General features: G+C 46.5%; 2 protein-coding genes across 2 annotated transcripts; both read right to left on the bottom strand.

Moving 5' to 3' along the window:
* Window positions 1-285: 285 nt before the first annotated feature.
* Window positions 286-7,073, bottom strand: LOC112942304 (V-set and immunoglobulin domain-containing protein 4-like). The gene is made up of 7 exons (XM_026033205.1): window positions 6,735-7,073; window positions 4,388-4,744; window positions 3,421-3,702; window positions 2,957-3,025; window positions 2,269-2,388; window positions 1,813-1,834; window positions 286-993 (listed from the first exon to the last, which is right to left on the bottom strand). Exons 1-7 carry the CDS (start codon window positions 6,787-6,789, stop codon window positions 813-815), a joined length of 1,086 nt encoding a protein of 361 aa, XP_025888990.1. The 5' UTR covers window positions 6,790-7,073; the 3' UTR covers window positions 286-812.
* Window positions 7,074-9,950: 2,877 nt separating this feature from the next.
* Window positions 9,951-17,896, bottom strand: LOC112960380 (V-set and immunoglobulin domain-containing protein 4-like). The gene is made up of 8 exons (XM_026054617.1): window positions 17,809-17,896; window positions 16,097-16,453; window positions 15,229-15,510; window positions 14,977-15,045; window positions 13,899-13,967; window positions 13,225-13,338; window positions 12,439-12,460; window positions 9,951-11,350 (listed from the first exon to the last, which is right to left on the bottom strand). Exons 1-8 carry the CDS (start codon window positions 17,861-17,863, stop codon window positions 11,146-11,148), a joined length of 1,173 nt encoding a protein of 390 aa, XP_025910402.1. The 5' UTR covers window positions 17,864-17,896; the 3' UTR covers window positions 9,951-11,145.
* Between the last annotated feature and the right edge of the window lie 3,386 nt (window positions 17,897-21,282).

Raw genomic sequence — 21,282 nt, 5'->3', positions numbered from 1 at the left:
ATCACTGCACCAAATACCTTTATTTTCCCTCTAAGCAATCATCAAGAACACCAATATTCTGCTATACTTTTATGCTGCGATGCTTCCGGTCCTGCACTATAAAACAAAACTCTAACCTTTCTTTCAGCATCTACTTTTCCATGAGAAGAACAGCCAGTGGGGGGTTAGAAGAATCATCAACTCTGGGCCATTCTGTCTTCCTTTAAGCAATTTATTGCAGTCCGATTGGAAAAAATGACATTCTTAGGACATCAACCCACTCTATAGTTGCTTGACCATCCTCAAATGAAAAGACTTAAGGGCAAACAAGCTGTGCCACCAGTATTTGTTGTAGTACAAGTTGTAGACACTATGTAACATTCCACCCCGGGCACAGTTCCTGGTTCCCTGCAGTCTGATTCCCAACAGGAGAACACGTTTGAGAATACACCCTGTGGCTTCACTGGCCAGCAGTGCTGCAGCCAGCTACACCTAGACCTGCAGGCTAAAAGCTTTAGTGTTTCTGCTCCTCCAGTCCCTTCTTCCTCACCTTTGTCCTCCAGGCTGCTCCTAAATTTATAGCGCCATAACTGTAGATAGAGAGCCACTTGGCTGAGAGTTTCTGCACTGAGGGGCAGGACCTTAACTGTCCGAGCCCAAGAGTATGCAGTTCCCCAGGTTAAATAAAGCAACAAGACTGGAATATTTATCAGCATTGTAGGCAGGCAGGAAAAATAGTTTCCTTTGGTAGAATTCACCACTCAAGATCTGTAGCTCCGTCTTCTGCACAACTGCTCACGTGGAAATGCTGCAGATGGTCTGCTAGAAAATTTCTACTCATATTCTGATTCCATAGCCTTCACAAGGGTCTCACATTCAGTGTTTTTCCCAGTGCATATGTTGCTGTAGTCATTGCTTTTCATGGTGATAGTTTCGTATGATGCTTCAGTCCTAGAATTTACATCTTCCTGGTCCTTAGCAGTCTCTGTTCTCGTGCCATCTGCAGTGCTATGGCTGAAACAACAGAGAGAGATTAATGAGGAGGAACAAATCAGAAGCATTTGATCTAGACTCTGACCACAGCACAGCAAAATTTACACTCATCTACTAAGAGTCTAGAGGGCTCTGGAAGACTCTAGGGAGCAATACTGAAAGAACCACACACACAAAAGGAGAACATAAACAACACCAGTATCATAGTTGCTGGTGGCATCATCACGTGGGTATTCAGCAGACTTTCCAAACGTCGGACTATCACCTCATAGGGCAGCCTTTGCAAAATAACTATTAATTGCTAAAGCAGCAATTGTGGGGCCACAGATGTGTAAGGTATATCTCTGGAGGGAAAAGTAGGATGAACGGATTAAGGGCTGCGATTAAGAGGGACAGGAAATATGTTGCTATCAGTAGAAGCAAACAGGAATTGCACAAAATATTTGGATAACCACTAGGGAGTGTTTCTTAAGAAAAAGGCATGTACAGGGAGAATTTATCGTGAGAGAAGAAGTGAGGACACATGTTCTCCACTTTGTGGAAAAACACTGGAAATTTACTACAGACAAGAGCTGAGCTGTGGCACTGGCAACACAGAGCAAGGGGCCCAAAACACCGTTCTGTCATTCTAGCACCCTTAGGACGAGATCCTCTCCGTCTTCTGCGCTGACACATTAATGCCCTCACGTGGTATCGAAAGCTCTGTGAGGGGATTCAGATCTCCCCTCTCCCCAGAAATTTGGGAATTTTTGTTCAGTGAGAAAAGAGGCGTTTCTGAAACAGATGCCGGTACTGAGTCCCTCAAAATCTTCTCAGCATCAGAGGAAGAATCGTACTCACAAAGCAACTTCATAGAGAGGTTCTGGAAAGAAAAGGGAGAATCAAAGATGTACCTCAGTGAGTTTAAGGCTAACCTGACAAACAAAAAACTCAGCTGCTCCCAAGCATCCCCCGGCTCAGGATGTCACTGTCCTGCCTTGCCTCTCCCCAATGGCCACTTCCCGTCAGCACAGAGACATTCCAGAGCATCCCGAGAAAAACAGGCAGTGCTGTGCAGAGCTCTGTAGGCCACGGGCCGGTGCGGTTCCCAGCTCCACGGAGGTGGAGGCAGCGATGGGCGGCGGCTGCCAGGGCGGTCCTGGCAGAGGGTCCGCCGAGCAAGCTGCAGCCCGGCCTTGGGCCCGCACGCAGAGCGGCCGGCGCGGAGCAGCACGGTCAAGGCGGCGCCCGCCCGGACGCTCGGTGCCAGCCCTGGTGCCACCCGCCACCACCCGCCCGGGCATGCGCCGCTCTCACCGTCCTGCGCCATTGCCTTCCGTCGACAGGCGATGGCCATAGCGATGGAGACGAGCGCGACCCCACAGAGTCCGGCCAGCAGGAAGACGACGTAGAGCGGCAGGTGGCGGCGCTGCAGCCCTGGGGACAGAGCGGCCCTAGTCAGAGCGGGGCCAGTCCTGCCCGCAGCTGGGCCCGGGGCTGCTCCCTGGCCCGCAGGGCTGGCAGAGCCTGCATGGGTGTCGTGGCAGTCGCCGCCACGCATGGCCCTGGGGTGCCACACTAAGGCGAGTGCGATGGGCAAGCATGGCGCAGTTTGCAGGTGGAGCACGTCCTGCCAGGCCGTGCGGGGCTGCCCAACACTTGCAGCAAATGCTCATTCTGTTTTAAAACCCAACAGAAGCCCCAGCTGCAGCACAGACCTACAGGAACTGTGATTGCCGTGCCTGAGCTTAAGGGCAAAACCTTCAGCCCCTTCAGGACAGAAACATGGAGCAAACTTAAAGCAATAAAGAAGATGCAGAAGACCTGTGACAAGGAGGGGAGTTTCTGCATAGGGAAAAGCTGATATTTGATGGGAATTTGTCCCTGAAACAAAACCTGCTGCAAGACGCAGCTGCCGGGACCCCTGCTTGGCCAGCCCTTGCTGGGGTTGACCTCGCACTTCCCTGCCGGGCCTCTGCTCAGCGCCGTGAAGGCCTCTGCTCACCTGTGGCAACGGAGGCTCCCGCCGAGCTGGTGTCCTGTGCGGGGGTGGGCTGCGTCGTAGCTACCAGATCTGTGGAGGGGAGAGCAGGGTGACGCCTCGCGCCCCACGCAAACGGGTGGCCCAGGCGCCAGGCAGGACCTCAGGCTGGGCTGCCCACAGGAGCGCTGCCCAGGCTGCCCATGGGAGCACTGTCTGGGCCAGTGGGGCCGAGCTCTCGCACACGGGGTGTGCGCGGGGCACCCGCCTGTCCCGGCGGCGACGCCCTGTCCCACGCCTGCTTCTCCCAACCCCATGGCCAGCCCTGCTTGGAAGCAGGGAGGACACCAGACCCTGCAGTTTCCTCTCTGAGTGGCACTAAAATCATGACTCACAATCAGCACAAAGATCCACGTACAGGAAGAGGAAACCTTTTGCCTTGGTTGTCATCCACAGAGGAGATGACGAGTTCCCACCGGGACACTCACCTCTCACGGCGAGCTCCACGGCATCACTCTGCTGGGTGACCAGCACCCCAATGTAGTTCTCTGCCTCGCAGTAATACTTCCCCGAGTGCGAGGGCTGCAGCCTGTCGAACGTGAGCTCGGCGCTGCTGCCCAGGCGCCGGGCTGCTCCTCCCGGCTCCCCCTGGAACCAGCGGTAGCTGATGGGGGGGGAGCCGCCGGCCACACACGTCAGGCTGGTCCTGGTTCCTGCCGGGAGTGTCAGGCCCCACTCCCCAGCCCTGACCACGGGCTTCGTCACCGCAACTGCAAGACAAGCGCGCGGGGCCCAGCTCACAGTGGCCCGGCCAGGAGCCTCCCCGTGCTGCGCGGCAGTCGGCTTGCTGGCCCCAAGCCCCTTCCGCAGGGACAGGGCCCCCGACGTGCCAGTCACCCCTGCGCGCAGCCCAAGCCCTGGCCTCCTCTCCTTACACCAGCCAGGCCACACGTGGCCCTGCGTTCACAGGCCTGCTCAGCCGCAGTGCCCTCTGCCCCACCACGTGCCACCTTGCACGGAGGGCACTTGTAGCATCCACCAAGGCTCTGGGGAAGGGGAGGAGGCACCTCCGGCCCACACTACACCCACCTCACTTCCTGCTTGCTCCAGGAACCATAGAGACACTGGTTATGTGGACCAAAGACAACTGTGAGTGCTGTCTCCAGCAGCAGGTTCAAGCGACCCCGGAGAGATGCAGATTTGGATCTGAACTCACTGCTCCCCCTTGCCCAGTCCTGAGGTGCATTACTTACTCCTCGGAGAAGAGGGGCTGGCAGCAAGGGAGAGGCCGATGCTCTCCTGCGGAGATGCCCCACACCCGGTTCGGATGAGGGTAGATAGCGCGCTCCAGAAAACTCTGCTTGGGCTACGCGCTTCCTAGAGGCAGCCTCTTGTGCTACTGGATTTGTGAATTATTAAGGCTGTTCAAGAGCAGGGCTTTATTGCTCTATTTACCTTTCACTACTTTAACTGTAGTGGCCATCTCCTTTGTTAGCAAGTTGTTATTTTTGGAGCTCCACGTGACTTGACAAGTGTAGTGTCCACTGTCAGGGATTTCGAGGTTCTTGATTTGCAGTGTGACATCCCCTGGTCTGTTCTTTGGGACAGTGACACGGTCTCTGAACCGAGACAACAAGACATGGTCACCAGAGTCATCCCTGCGGAAGATGGTGGAGGTGCTGTAGTCTCGGGTCACACTCCAGACGAGTGTGTGCTGTGTGAAACCTTCTGAGGGTATGTAGGTACAAGGTAAAGTGGTGGATCCCTTCCATGTCCCATTGACCTGGTGGAGGCCAGACAGGTCCAGGAGGGCTGCAGGGAACAATAGTTGAAGAGAAATAAGAACGTTGCAAAAGAGAAAGTGTCCTCGGGAAAGGCAGGAATCACCTGCAGGTGGAAGTCAGCATGAAGGACTATGTTAAATGTGGTGCAGACCATGGCCAGCTAAACCTGGGCCTGTCTGTGTCCCACTGAGCACAGGGATGCGAACGGCTGCTCCAACCCCAGGGATGTTTTTACTGATTCTCTCTGGATCCCTACCAGTTTGTAATTCCTTCTTGGCACAAATCCTGCTCCTGGTGGCAGCATCACAGCCGTAGTGTTCACGAGATCTCAAAATGCACCTCTAACCCCTGCTCTCCAGCCTGCGTGTTCTGTTTCTGCTTGCAGCTGCTGAGTCAAACAACAGTGGACTTCCTCCCACCCCCAAAGATGCTGTCTGCTCTGATGACACCTCTGTAATATTTGTTCTGTTCCTTACACTGGGGAGGAAGAATGAATAGGTCAATTTCATTGTTTTACTGCAATTAAGCATATTTGTTAGGTCCAGCATTTGCACTGATAAAGGTCACTAACTTCTTTTGTAACTTCCCTGTTCACAGGTCACAGCAGTACAGCTCCGCAGGCAGAAGCACTTCCCTGCAAGTGCTCGTCCTAGGGCCATCAGGAAGGACCGTGCAAGGGGAAGTGAGGAACCGCACGCCTCTGTGCAGGACAGTCTGGTGCACTGCCGGGGCTGGACGCAGAGGCCCCGACACCGAGCTGACACCGAGCTCTCATTTTAATTTATTAAATAGCTTTGAGAAGGCAGGCACAGAATCTCACATCTCTATCAAATGCAATTCTCTGACAGATCCACTTTTGAAGGTTTTCCATTTCTCTTCTTTTCAGACTCCCATTCAGAACAATTAAGAAGGATGGAAGCTATTTAGAAAACTGCCCAGATAAACTCCCCAGGGATTTGGTTGAAGGCTCTCCCCTTAAACTGTGTTCAGCATCCAGTGTTCACCTGGACACAATTTTAGTTAAACATCTCACCAGTGCTGTTTTACACTGTTGTGTGCCATTGGATAGCTGCCAGGTCGGTGGCTCTGCACATAACTGACTGCAGCACTAGTGGGGCTGGCCCCAAAGGGGAGCTAATTGAGAGGAATAGAGAAATGCAGCAAAAGAGAAATCTCTGTCAGGGCATTTTTAAAGGAAATACTTCCTCCCAGGGCAACTTTTAAAATGGAATATAATCTTCGAAACAACATGGGTCCTCCCACCAGAGGCAGACAGAGCTGGACTGGATGAAATCTCAAGAGCTGCAGAGTATCCCAAGCAGGTCACAGGGAATTGTATTCTCTCTAACACATGATAACAGCCTACCATTTTAAACTGTAAAGTTTAAAGACACAAGAGCACAGACCTAAACCTCATCCTGGTGCTTTAGCCTCGGGGGACTTCAGACATAGCCGAGGTTTGTGGCTTCGTGTCGGCCCCAAGCAGATAAGCAAGTACCCCCCAAGCACTACCACCCACCCGGGAGAAGGGGGAGGCTAGGGAGCAGGTATTTTACAGCATCCAGCTCATTCTCATTTTTCCATCTGTCTGACCAGTGAGACCACAGTTCTTTAGAAAGTGCTCATCAAAGTGGCAATTTACCTGAATTTAGCCCGACTTGAAATGCACTGGTTTTATTAGCTGCCACGTTCGGGATCCTTGGAGAAGATCTGCTCTGGTACATCAGCTTCCAAAGCACTTTGTGCTCATGCTTCAGAGCAGATCCTCTCCAAGGATCCTCAACAATCCTGTTTTGCTCTTGCTCTGGGGGACATGGGACCTAATACTGTTCCACCCTCAAAAGCATGTCGCTGAATCCACAGCCAAAGGAGACTCCTATAGTTCCCACACTGTTTTTTCATGCAAGAAACTAGAGATTTTCCATACTTGACAATTTTTCAAAAATGAAAGCACTATAATTCCCCTGCCCTCTTAGTATTCAGATTTTTCTTTTTAATATGAGGAAACATTTACTCACCGCTGCAGCTGATGAAGGCCTTTGCAAACACCACTATCTGTAGAATTTTCTCCATTCTCTTGGAACTGCAGGTTCGTCCTCCCCCTCCCTCCACGTAGAGACCCACACTCCAGAGACCAGAACTCAAGTCAAGAACACTTCCTCTTCTTCTGTCCTATAACATCTAGGATCCAGGCTGTGCTGCTGCCCTTTTTCCTTCCTTCTTTCTGAAACATTACAAGTCCATTTCAAAGATTATAAGGATCTTTCTGCTTCCGTTTCATGTTCTCTCTTGGCCCAACCACTTCTCTTACAATTCTCTTGACTTTTTCCAATAAGTGCTCTCAGCACTTTTTTTATTCTCTTCATATTTGGGTGGTATATCCCCCCCCCCTTTCTTTCACTCCATGCTTGCAGACGTTTCATAATGGAAGAGCCTTTTTATGACTATGCAGTCAAGCACTTGGTATATGGAAAAGCAAACCTCAGGATGCTCAAGAAATACGAGCTCAGGTCTCTCAGTCGTGCGCAGTGACGTTGCTATTACTTACACAATTACGTACTGTTTTGCCATGTCCAGGACAGGTGGAATCAATTCACCAGCTGCGCTTCTAACGCTGCTTTACTTCACCCTGTCCTTCTCTGCGGTGCTAAGAGCAGGAGAACAAAGCACAGACCGACCCCGGTGGCTCCACTCCACTTCCTCCTGTGGCGCGCAGCTCTCCCACCGCACGTGCCCGTTTCTGCAGTGGGAGCTGGTGCCGACCCCTCTTTGCTCCGAGCAGCGCGCCCCTTTTCCCCCAGGGTCCGACTTGGGCAGCAACTTCTATGGCAACAGCAAGGTACATCCTCGGCAGCCCTGCCAAATCTGAAAGCATAAAAATGCTGCTTTTTTCTTCCAAGTTGCAATCTTTCTGATTTACTACTGATGTCTTAAAAAAAAAAAAAAAAAAAAAAAGGGGGGGGGGGACACAACACTGATATATTTCATTTACTTAAAAGTCAAATGTAGGCACAAAATACTATGTAACTACAGCAATTTACTGGTTACAAGCGCATTTGTATAAACCTTTCTGTTCTCATGTTCCCAGTAATGGCTGAGATAGTGTGACTAACTTTTTTTTTTGTTTAATTATTCAGGTAGAGATGAACTCTAATACAGGAGTTACCAGCTAAAATATCACCAACGTGACAACCAAAATTGATGAGATCAAGCTCATATAATAAGAAATATTAATCCTACGTAATAAGAAATTTCAGTACCTCCAGAGTAACTGGCAATTCAGAAAAAATGATTGATGCACTCCCAGAACTGAGACTGACACAACCTACAAGTCGGTGATTTTTGATACTTTTTTTTTTTTAAACCCAAAATTGTCTGGTATCTTTCATTCATTTCAAATTTAGAAAGCAACCTGAAGTAGTTTTCAGTTCATAAGAAATTCAGCGTTTTCTGATGGACCTGAGGGAAGGTTAATATTGCCACGGCTACATCCCAACACGGAGGTAATTGTTTGGTTTAGGTGGGCAGGGTTTATAGCAGCTAACGCTGCTTTCAGCAACGAGACTTCAACCAACCACTCGTACATTCTGGCCCTTGACTGGTGACAGAAGCGTGTCCTGAAAACTCACCTCCTATTCAAAGGGCTGTTAAAGAAGCTGGATGTTGGGAAAGCATGTCCCAGCACGAGCTCACAACCCAAGCTAAAACTGCTGACTAGACTATTTTCTGAACCGGACATGTAAGACTTCCTGACACGGTAATTATAGAGGATAAAAGCTGACTGCTTAGCTAAAACAAACATCACTAACTGTAGTTCCTCAAATGTGATTTACTTGACATCTTTCTTTCCTGGGGACAATGACATATCTCCCAGTTTTCTCCTCCCTGAGTCACAGTCTGCCCATTTCCTTCTTTCTAGAGGGGCTCCTCATAGTTTTGCATCTGAAAACATGAAAAAGAAGTCTCTAATGTCTCAGACATTACTCCTGTAGGATAAACAAGGGCCAGTTGGTTATGTAGTGATGGCAGCAGTGCCGAGATACCCATATCAAGCATTGCCACACTCCAGCTAAGAAATACGGTGCACGAGAGCAACGCGTTGGCTGACACAGGTCTCCATCCAGTCGCAAGGGCTCCCCAGCTTCCCCCATATCCTTCAGGGTCGACTAGCGTAAAACCCGCAACTTCTATCTCAAAATAAAGGAGGAAAAACAGCTCCCTCCCGAGATCTGACGGGGTCACGCTGCTCTGGAGAGTTGCCCAGGCTAGCCCAGCCCCGTACCTGAGTCCTGGAGCTGCGACCTCCTGGTCTCAAGGAGGTGGCACCTCCCTGCTCAGCTACTCCCTCCAAGCCTGTCAGTCAGTGCTGGAGTCCCTCTGCCGTCCTGGTGCTCCAGATATTGCTGGGCCCTAGACTCCCATTTCTGAGCTCCAGCGCACATGCAGGGCTGCTTTACAGTAACATTAATATTCTCCTTCCAGCAGGGCTCCAAAAAATGCCCCTCACTGAGGGCTGAAATGCAGAAAATGCAGCAGTTATCCAGAAAGCTCTGCTGACTTGTCATTGCCCAATCATGGCTTTTCCTGACCCCCTAGAAAACCTTCACAGCAGTAACTGTGCCTTGCAGTATGAGCACAATAGTGTTTCCTTCCTATTCACCTCCCTCCTTAGGGAAAGCAACAAACAAAAATCAAGCAAACCCACTTCAGTGTTTTTTTTTCCTTCTACGCAAGATGACTCATTTTCTATCACATGCTAAACATCTAATTTCACAAGCAGCTAATCTCACACTGCATGAGCTGAAATTCCTGTATCTTCTATTTCCTCAGCTATTGTTGGCTGCAGTCTGCAAGCATCACCTAATGAGCTCTCAGCACCAGGAGAGCATGTTCAAAACCCCAGCAAGTGCACAGCTCCTCTGCGGCCTCTTGTTACCAGGAGATGACAAGCAGCTAGGATCTGACTACCTACGTGCACATGGACATTCAGGCACACTCATGCTTCCAGGCAAAAATAAGAAGCTTATATATAACAAATAACAAAAATTTGCTAAATGCATAATCTTGATTTTAATCATTTTCATTTGCTTCGACATATAAGCTGTATACACCTGTTGATATTTCTTTTTCCAAAAAGGCATTATCACCAGTAAAAACAACTGCTTGTTCGTTCCCTTTTCACTTGAAAGTGAGGTTGCAGAGACCTGGATTTTTATCTGTACTATTAGCAAAGAGAAATGAAACCTGAGACACAGGAAGTTTAGAGAAAAAGGTATAAGAACACTTTCATGCACTGGCAAAATACCACCAAATTTTTGTGTTCAATAGTCACTGAAGAACTTTTATATCATTAATTCTTCTAATTACTCATGGACTATCCCTGCAGTTTGGATTTTCATACCAGTGCGTGAGCAATAATGTGTGGCACACTCAGTTAGGTATTGCACATCAACCATACCACTTATTTCCCCTCAGAACTGCTACTATCTGCGTCATTGCCCTATCAGCTCACCTGCTTTTTGTCTGCATTGCTTTTTATCTGACGTGGTATTGCTCTATAAGTTGTTATAAAAAGATTCTGCTGCACCTCTGCAGTTTATCTGTATCACTGATTTACTCAGGATAGTAAAACCTAAGAATACCAAAGCTTTTCACCTCCCTACTTGCCCTTTTAAGGTACAAGGAAAGCACTTAATAAGTACTGGTTATCTGCCATATGGAGTTCTTATTAATTAGAGCAGGTCATGTAAAAATACTCCTATTCATATCAAAATTTAGGCACATGTAAACAATCCTAGCCACAAGCTTAAGGAAAAGTATCTCATCTATTTCAAATATTAAAAATGCAATAAAAACAGAAAAGTTGATCTCAGAAAAAATATGATTTGTTACAAAATAACAATTCCTCAAGTGTTCAGCTCTAAAACTGACCATTTCTATTGTAATTAGAAAGTGTCTATTTTACTGCAAGTGCTCTGCAGAGAGACATACCAACTACAGCACGGTGGAGTCATAGGACATTTCTGCTCTTAGCATTGTAAGGTCTTTGAGATTAATCTAGCTTTAAGCTAAGCTGAATGGGGCTATTTAGCAAGACCTCCTGCGAAGTCTGCACTCACCAGATGAAGACTGTTTATAAAGAGAATTAAGTTCCTTTTGACCATATAAAAGAGCAAGACTACTAGCCAGCCCCCGGCTTTCTAAGGGTGAAATGGAAATCAAGAAAAGCAAAAATGGAGAGGCCTGTACAGCAGTCTACAGCTGTGAATTTTCTAAAGAGGAAATTTCTGCATTTTCACTGCAGAAATTTAAAGCTCCACAAACTATGGAAGATCAAAGACTCCATGTTAAACGAATTTTTCAGAGAAGATGAATAGGAAGGTAAATTCTGTGTCGATGAAGGTGCTCTTCAGGATTGCCCCTTGGTTCTTACACAGTGTCTCCCACTTCATACTCAGATTCCTTTGAATTTGTAGGGTTACAACATTCATTTTCTTTCAGGTTTGTTTCTTCACATTTGTTCATTCTCATGTGCTCTATCATATAATCATTTTCAGTAGAGCGGAGAGGTTCTTCATAATGAGACACACTATCAAACCTTTGAGAAGCCTCTGCTTTCACTGAGTTGTTATGGCTGAAATAAAAATACAACATGAAAGAAAAGTTGCAACTAGATAAGATAGGAGCATCCCCCAGCTGAAGAGATTCTGAGCAAGATTCTGATCTGGCTGAGCTTCATAAATCTGGAACACTGGATTATAACAGTACCCTGAAGTAAAGGATCTTAATCTCCTTACTTTACAGGTGACGGATAATGTAGGAACATTGCTACAAACTCAGAAAGAGTTTCAGAGGCAGCAAAAAAAAAAAGTACACAAGAAGTGCAGTATTTCTCTTGGAATGATGCAAGCAGACAACTGTTCTTTGTAGGACAAACACATACAGAACAGCGGAGAAGCAAGAGGTGAGCTTAACGCAGCCAACATCCACCACGTGATTATGGTAACTAATTCCTTTAAAACAAAAAAGTCAAGATAAATCTGTGGGGACAAACGCCATCACACCACGCATTGAGCTGCTCAGGACTCCACTGTTACTTCAACACGCCTTACAGGCTGGGAAGCACAGAAACATAGGGGAAACATCATTGGGACGTTGTGTAACAAGGGTCAAGCTGTCAATATTTTAATTGATACCCAGACAAGTAGTTCTCCCTGTATGTTTTGGCTAGATTTAGGCTTTTCAACTTGTCTTGCATAGGTTACAAGCAGACCAAGATGCTGACGTTTGATTTTAGAAATAGCTATAGCATCCTGCCCCAGCTATTATTAAAAGAGGGAAGTTCAGACAGGGATATTTTGGGGATAAGACCAGCATTAGATTCTTGCATCAGAAATACTGGTTGTTCAGAAGAAGGGCAAGTCCTTTTTTTTTTAAATAGTTGAAAAATTTATCCTGGATGATTTTCACTTGGCCTAACCAGGCCAAAGAGAAGTTAACAGTTCCCACTCACTTTTGTCATTCTAATATTCTAAGAGATCCTTTCTTCTACATTATAGGCTGATGTGGAAAGACCACAAAAGATGTACTAATGAGGTAACTTTTAACCTCAGCCCTACTGTCAAAGAGATTTTCCATCTTGATGAAAAGTGACTATATTTTTTCTGCTTTGATACAGTCCCCAAAGCCTCCTCAGAATGTTATATGGAAGATGATACTCACAATTTTACTTCGTAGACATGCACTGGAAAAGAACAAAAGTGTGTATCAATAATTTGCATTTTTATTCTCAAACAAAATATATCGTTCCTTGATATAAACAAGTGATTTCTTGAGAGAATAAAAACAGAAACCGAAGAAGAAAAAGAGCAATATTTGATGAGATTATTAATACTAATGAATAGCAAGGAGGTGCAGAAAGGTAATTAAGGAAGAGGAGGCACAACTATGGCCAGTAGTATTTAAAAGCAGAAGCTTTCTGAGCTCTGCTATATTGTTAAAAATCTTTTTCCACACTATTTCCTGTTTGGTCATGAATTTTCTACTACAAAGAAGATTTATAATAGAATTGGAAGATAATTACAAGATTTTCTAATAGAATAGAAGATCAAATCCAACAGGATCTAGATTAATTGGTGACTACCTACAAGCCTGGCCAAAGCACTTTGGGCAATGATTCCATCCCTAGAGTCTCAGTGAGCAGCAGCTGAGCAAACGCAGAAAGCAGCCCAAGTGCACGACTCAGGTGCAACCTTTCTGAAAAGATGCATTTTGCCAGTTTGTGCAAGAGCTTCTTAGGCTCATGAGATCCCCAAGGAAAATGGGACTTCTCTGCCCTTCACAATCTTCCCATTCGTGTATATTTCAACTAATACTTTCATGGTTCAAATAACAGAACTGCTACAGGGAGTAACGAGCACAGTACCACCCCCATCCACAAAAGCCCTAAGGAGTAAAACAAAGCTGGAAACACAGAGCACATTTGATTGTCCAGAACACACTACGCACCATTTTTAGGCCTTCTAATGCAAATGATAAGAAAGATGATAAGGAGGACAACAGCACCACAAATCACAGCGATCAGGACGATCAGGTACAGGGGCAGGCGACTCTTTTGGAAGTCTAGAACAACAAAGCACAAGACTTTCAAACAGAGAAACACTCCTGGGTTGCAATAGCAGCAGTTACACTATATTGATCATCCTCCTGGGGTCAAAAGTGGGCTGGCTGCTCAGGCAGTCTTTGTAATGGAGAGTTATACTACATGTTCTTGTTCCTGCTTTTCCCTATCCTAACACCACCTTAGCCATTTGGCTTGGAGTAAGTTTGTTTATAGGTGAGCTATGAGAAAAATCTGCCTGGATTGATCACTGAGGCTCTTCTGATCATCCAGCTTTCACACTCAAAGAAAATACCTGAATGGATTACTGTTTGGGAACAAAACATGAACACTGATAACTAATTATAAAACTGTAGCTTTTCTTACATCTGGAGTCTTTTCAAGGGTCACCATGAAACGTCATAAAAAAAAGAATCTAGATAAAATTCTTGATCGTGCTTCAAGAATCTAGATAATCCGAGAGCATCATTTGCAGCCAAGATGCAGAACATTAATTTGGAGGCTGAAGATACTGACTGGATCTATAATCTCTTTCCTAGCTTTTGTTCTGTTCTACACTTACCTTCAGTTGCATGATTCTTTTCTGAATTTCCTAACTTATTTTCAGTAGTCATTACTGTTAAGGGAAGATCTGCAAAATAAACATTGTCTCCATTATCTTTACATTACAGTGGAACCAAGAAAACCTCTTGTTCACTTTAAGACTAGAAAAACAAGCGCAAGCAAAACAAAAACTTCAAAGGAAGAAAAAAAAGCCAGAATATCCTCTATGGTTTACAAGTTGAGAAGTGGTTATTTCTAGCAACCCTCCTCAAACACATACAAATTCATTCAGACAGAAAGCTGGAGCAAAAGCATCAAAAATGTTAAGTACATTTTAACCAACAACAGAATACAATGCCAAGCGCTGGCATTAAACCTCCAACTTGACACTTTTCTGTACCATTAACTCTACCTTCTTGGCTATTTACTTCCACTAAACTCACTGCACTTGTGTTTTATCTCCCTCTGAAAGACTCCTGTGGCTGGTGGCCAGAGTTCGAAGGCCTACCAAGGGTACCTGTGAGCTCCAGCCATGGAATGACTAGGTTCGTTATCCAAGGACACTCCTACTTTAAGCAGGCTGACATCAATATGAACAGGTGGAATTGTTCTTGGAGTGGAAGATTTAAAAAAAAAAAAAAAAAAAATCCAACACTCACAGAAAGCATTCGATCTGGTGATCCAATGCCAGAACACCTTAGGGTTTTCAAGGTCTTTCTGGGTAAGCTTGGTCTTTCTACTATCAACCTTGAGAATACAGGCTCTGAACACTGCCAGTCTGAAGCCAGCCCAAAGGCTGGAGCGGTTTGTGCCACACAACACACATATTCATACAACTAAACACACCATCTCAGCTGCTCACTACATCTCAGGAAGGGCAAAATACAACCCCTACAAGCAAGTAAAATACCCTCCACAGAGAGAATTAGGAAAGCAGGATGCTTTGTACTTTGAGACAGCTGGACTAAAAACTGAGGAAAATAGTCTTTTGTTGAGAATGGCTTCCCCCACAACAGAGCTCATGCAAAACACAGATGTTAACCCTCCAGCTGCCTCCTTGTTCTTGCTATCATCTATAACCACTATTAACCCCTTACCTGTGGTTGTGTTGTATCCCTCCGTGATTTCCACGGCAGTCTTAAAAGTCACTGTTGTTGCAGACAGACCTGCAAGTTGAACAAGAATGACAGGCAACAAGAGAGTCTGACTATGGTTTCTTTTGCTGCTGTTATACAGAATTTATCCGCTTGCCCTACAAGACAATGAAAACCCTACAGCCACCCAGATGGCAGGCAGGGGACTGGTGAGCAGGGGTCAGAGCGCAGGCAGGGCCCTCGCCGGGCACTCACCTCTCACAGCGAGCTCCACGGCATCGCTCTGCTGGGTGACCAGCACCCCAATGTAGTTCTCTGCCTCGCAGTAATACTTCCCCGAGTGCGAGGGCCGCAGCCTGTCGAACGTGAGCTCAGCGCCGCTGCTCAGGCGCCGGGCTGCTCCTCCCGGCTCCCCCTGGAACCAGCGGTAGCTGATGGGGGGGGAGCCGCCGGCCACACACGTCAGGCTGGTCCTGGTTCCTGCCGGGAGYGTCAGGCCCCRCTCCCCAGCCCTGACCACGGGCTTCGTCACCGCAACTGCAAGACAAGCGCGCGGGGCCCAGCTCACAGTGGCCCGGCCAGGAGCCTCCCCGTGCTGCGCGGCAGTCGGCTTGCTGGCCCCAAGCCCCTTCCGCAGGGACAGGGCCCCCGASGTGCCAGTCACCCCTGCGCGCAGCCCAAGCCCTGGCCTCCTCTCCTTACACCAGCCAGGCCACATGTGGCCCTGGCCTACACTGAAGGCCTTTTCTGCCTTGTTGATACCATCTCCTCTCCTCTAAATCATCACTGCCAGGAAATTCTGGTATGTATACTGGTATTTGGTCAAGGAGAAATAGGAAAATCTAGGATATTGCTTTTTTTTTTTTTGGCATATCCAATGGAAATATCAGGCTATTAGATATAAGCACTGTCACGGACAAATAAGTGAAAGGCCACAGTGCATCCCGGGCCTGAATTCCCTTCCCTGAACCATTTCCTGCTTCTTAGAGGACTCGGGCTCCACTCAATGAAATGCTCCTGTACTGGAAGCAAGTAACCACTGACTACATAGTCCATTAAGTGATTAAATGCTTTCTGAACAACAAAGGCTTCTACTCTTGCACAACTTCTTTTTTAGATTTACCTTTAACCACCTCAACTCTAGTGGAGATCTCTTTTGTAATCAGGCTCTTGTTGCTGGCTCTCCAGGTGACTTGGCAAGTGTAGGTTCCCCTATCAGAGAACTGAAGCTTCAAAATATGGAGAGAGACATTCCCTGGAGAGTTCTTCGGGACCTCAACCCTATCTCTGTACTCAGACAGCAGAACGTGATCACCAGATGTGTCCCTCCGGAAGATGGTGCCTGAACTTTGGTCATGTACCACAGTCCAAGTAAGTATTTGCTGCAGAAAGTCATTCACAGGCACATAGCTACATGGCAGGATGGTAGTTGCCTTCCACACTCCTTCAATTTCACTGGGGCCAGACAGGTCCAGAAGAGCTGGAGAGAAAAAAAATTAAAGAAATAAAAAGAAAAGGAGAGAACAGAGCTGTCCACCCCACCCCCTTCAAAAACCAACCAAATGAAAAACAGGCCAAGAGAACTCCCCTGCCATGGTGAACTCCTGGACCATGAAGTGATGATGAGAACCTCAGCAAGTGGAATTCACCAGATCAAACACTGGCAGGCAATACAGAGCAAAGGGCTGTCTTTCAGGGCCTAGGCTAAAAACTTAAGACAACAGATGGGAGACAGCTGATTGCGAGAAGAGCTGAAATATGGCACATGTGCCTGTGCTCTGCCCATTGCTTACAGGTTTTGACCCATTTACAGCTTTTTACCTACAAATAGCAGACAGAGCACAGAGGCCATGTTTAGCTTCAGAAAGAGCATGCCATCAGAATTAGAAGGTTTAAACTTGAGTGAGGTGGTTTGTCCTCAAACCTAAGTCCCACAGCTCCCCAGCCACACTTGGCATTTATCCTTTCACCACTTAATTTAATTTTCAGGGCTTTTGTGGGAAGCGCTACACGTTAACAGCAAGTTATAAAGAATTTTAATGTTATCCTTCCCTCTTCCTTACTCTTTCTTATTGTCTAAACAATCATCCTTTGCTTTTCCATACTACCCTGAACTTAAGCATTACAAATAATAGATAAGTCTAAAACTGCTTCAATTTTGCCATTAAAAAAAAAAGTTTTTTTTAGACAGACACCTTATCAGAAAGCATTAGCCTTTACCTTTCCTCCTGGGTTCCAAACCTCTCCTTTGCTGGTGCCATCCTACCAATAACGTGGAGACACATCTAAGGTCAAACAGGATGGCTCTATAAATCTAAGTTTGGCTGTCAGGTTCTTTCCTCTTCTTGCAAGTAGAGGACTAGCAGACCAGGATGCAACCCAGAAGAATTGTGTGCCCAGCTACATCTCTAGCCTTGTGGTTACAGCAGTACGTCTTTCTCTTGCCCCCACCGCTCAGTTTTAGCGGCTGTTCATGCTGCTCTTCACAGGGAACTTTCTAAATACAGACATGCCAGCCAGAGCACAACCCCTCGGCAGTCTCTTTAGGTTCCAGCTCGACGAACATCAGAGCAAACCAGATGCCTGCTGTGCTGCTTGCTACATTCTTTGAAAGAACTCACTGTGCCACATTCAAGAGCTTTGCATTGGGCAGCAGGCTCCACTTTGTACTGTCACGCTCTGCAGCCACTGGATTGGGATCAACTGAACATCCAGCCAGAAGCACAGCAAGGAAGCCACATTTCTGTATCTGAAGCCCCTGTGGAAACACTCACCTACACACACCTGTGTCAGGCACAGCACTTCCTATGAACATAAAAGCTTTTTCATTCTTACCGTTACAGAAAAGAAGGGCACTCATAAACACGGCAGCTCTCACCAGCATCCCCATCCTTTCCAGGTCTGTTACTTCTTCTTCCTTTCTAGTGAAAGAGACCTGCTCTCTGAAAGTCAGTGGGTAAATCAGCAACACTTCCTTTTCTTTATTCACTTTGTCATCTAGAACTCAGAACAGCTGGTGATTGTTTTTCCTTCCTCTTTTTTTCTCCTCTACTTAACAAGTATGTTTTAGTGATGGCTGTTAGAAACATGGGCAGAAAAATCTTAGTAGAGAAAGAAAAGAAGAAAGATTAAGTTATTTCCACCCTAGTTTATATTTCCTACTGTGTTTGCTTTTCTCCCCTGACTTTTTAAAGTCAATTTAAAAATAACTGCTTCCTTTTTTTAATTCCTTTTTTTTATTCCTTTTTTATTATTATTCGTGAGCACTTATTTCCTATTAAAACAGTCACATTAACACAACAAGATCATATTAACTCCATCTAGAGATGAGGAATTTAGACATATATAACTGAAAACAAATGATTTCCAGAAACTGCAAGTAACTGGTTTGACCATCCAACTCTATCACAGATTGAGTCTCCTTTCTCACAAAGCAATTCAGATGTTTTGATGAATAACTGATTAATTGCATTTAATTAACAATACAGATTAAGGACATGGGCACCTGGATTTCACTATAGATTACTGGAAGACTTTACACACATTGTTATTCTAGAGACCTTGTTAATTCTGCATAATAATGGTGCTCGAAAGCATATATATATATTGTTTTGACTATTTATTATTAATATTGATCTAATTATGGTAATATTATTGGTATGAGTTTGAAATTTTGTTCAGGTTCTAATATTTTTATCTATGTTCCCCTGAAGACTGTGATTTCACTATGCGTGCACACACACGCACATACACACACACACACACACACATGCACACACACACATCAGTTTCCCAGCTCTGGAATCTCCTTACCTTTATTTGAATAAAATATCTTTATAAACTTGTGTTGTAGTCACAGGCTGGAGAAACACCAGTTTAACTCATTTCTTATAGTCTATACATTTGCAGTTTTATTTAAAGAGGGCACCTAATCAACCTAACGCCTATCTGAAAACAAAATTAAAAACGTTAGTTAGCAAGAGATTTTGGGGACCTGATTTCACATGCTGCTTCTTTGCAGCCCTGTTATTTCCTGCATCGGAAATTTTCCATGAGATGCAATTCCTGTCTGCAGTCACTGAGAGGGAGAGGAAGAAGTTGTTGCAAGCTGGTTGCAAGGTTTGCAGACTTCTTGGTTCCAAGACAAAGAGGAGAAAAGAACACGTCAAGTTCAAATGAATGAATCTGCTTCCATGGCTGGCTGGGCAGAAAGGCAAAAGCATTGCTTAACTTAGACTAAGTCACCAGGGGACCTACTGCCATCAGTGTATGTGCCATCCTTGAAACTGTCAGACTGAGAACTACCTTGGCTTGATGGAAAAAAAGGTGTGTGTGTGTGTGTGTGTGTGAACATATACAGACATATTTACATTTTTGGTTAGTGGAGGACATGGGCAGGAGAAATCTCTCAAATACAGTATATAATGCCAGTTAAGTACAGACACCTGTACACAGAGACGGAGCTGGGCAGTAGCCCTGTCTCCTGCTTGGGGGAACTAACTGGACAAAGTGTTTTTCAAAATGGCAAACCCTTTTTAGAAGGCAGCAAAGTATTTTTAGCAGGAACTGGATGAGGTGGCCTCATACAGGCCAGGAAAGACTAGAATCAAATTTTGTTACTGGAAATATGGAAGACCATCATGAGCTGAGCTGTCTCTCTGGTAGAGCTTGCAGAAGAGGATTTATCTAGCTTTTCTTAGACTGTGGTATTTCTCTTCAAGCAGCTGAGGACATCCCATGCGCACTGCAGGGCTCACTTTTCTTTGCAAGCCTAGGACTAATACCTATTCTGGAGAGCTCTGTGTGAGCAAGTACAAGCGGTGTGAGATAGCAAGGGTTGGGTGAAGTGCTGGTCTGAAAGTGCACAAGAACTGACGATGAAAGCGGCACGTGATAGGCACGTTGGGTTTGATCACGCTTTGCTCATCAGACCTGGGTGGGTTCTGATATTTTCACCGCACTGCTGTCAAGGGAAACCAATCCTTCCTTTCCCAGCTGCTGCAAAGCAGCACACTAAAACCAGAAGCCACTCACTGGTTCTGGGCATTGACACCAGAGAAGGAAGGAAACTTGCATCACGATGAAGCAACGGTGGGTGGTGGCAGAACGTGTTGTGCATCAGGTTGCAGGGGTGAAGTGCTTTTAGCCCAACACTATCTCGTACGCACAGTTATACGCAGGTTTGTGCTGTGCTACACAGCCCTTCGCCACAGGCCAAACGCAAGTGAACTGCATGGCAGAGGCAGGGAGGCAGCTCCTGGGCGAGGACACCCCAGGCTGACACCGTCTTTTATTGCAGAAGCAGCGTTGAGAAGCAACATTATGTGACACAAAAGTAGAAATAATGGAATAGTTTACTTCTATGAAAAGAGTATAAAACTAAGGATAACAGTGCCAGAGAAGCTCAGCAGATGACCCAAACACTGATCACGAGCTCCTCAGTATCCCAGCCAAGCTCGAGGAAGAAGGGCCTATTTAAGGTTTTAGCATCACGAAAAGAATCATCATCCTACAACCTGTGGCAATCTGAGGTAAATTTGGAAAACAGCATCTGCTGTGGCGAGCTGGATGTGTTGTCTCTGCCGTTCTGGTATTCAGCATGCAGACAGTATTCTGGCAAAAAGGTCAGCAAAAAGAAAACCACCCCACGCAGCTAAGGGTGCGGTGGGCAGAGCCCCTGCTGCCTGCCCAGGGCTGGCCACAAGCGACGGGCGCTGCCCAGACAAACTGGGCAGCACTGGCTGCAACTGGGGAGCCCAGCAGCGGCCACAAGGGCAGCAAGAACTAGCATCTTTCCCCCATGACCGCTGCAGCCTGGAGCCCACAGAGCTGCCTCCAGCCAGGCATCCAAGGTCACCCTCTGGCACATAAGAGAGCTCCAAACAGAAACTGAGAGGGGTGAGAAACTGGGGCAGAACAAGTGCGCGGCAAGATTCACTTGCTCCCGGTCTGCTGTACGGTCACTGTCACACATTGTCTGCAGCAAACCCAGAGCACAACGCAGGGAAAGCGTCCAAGTGTCAGTGAAAGCGTTCCTGTATGGAAAGGCACCGGGTACCTGGAGCTTGTGGTGGACGTCGGAGCCTCGGCACGCGAATGACTGGGATGACTGGGAGCAAGAGTCACCAAGACACCAGTTTAAAGAGCAGCCAGAGCCGCTGGCTTGGGAGAAGTGGGGGGGAAAGCTCCTGCACGGTCTCCCTGTGTTCGGAGAGCAGCTCTGCAGAACTCCAGCCTAGCTGTTGAATTCTGACATCAAATAAGAGAGATTTGGACTCCCAACGCAAATGGGTTCAGAACACCTTTTCT

The sequence above is a fragment of the Nothoprocta perdicaria genome, unplaced genomic scaffold (genome assembly GCF_003342845.1).
Source record: "Nothoprocta perdicaria isolate Ctin4 unplaced genomic scaffold, notPer1 scaffold_124, whole genome shotgun sequence".
Lineage (NCBI taxonomy): Eukaryota > Metazoa > Chordata > Aves > Tinamiformes > Tinamidae > Nothoprocta > Nothoprocta perdicaria.
The sequence above is the reverse complement of the archived record's forward strand: the minus strand, read 5'-3'. Positions and strand labels throughout refer to the sequence as shown.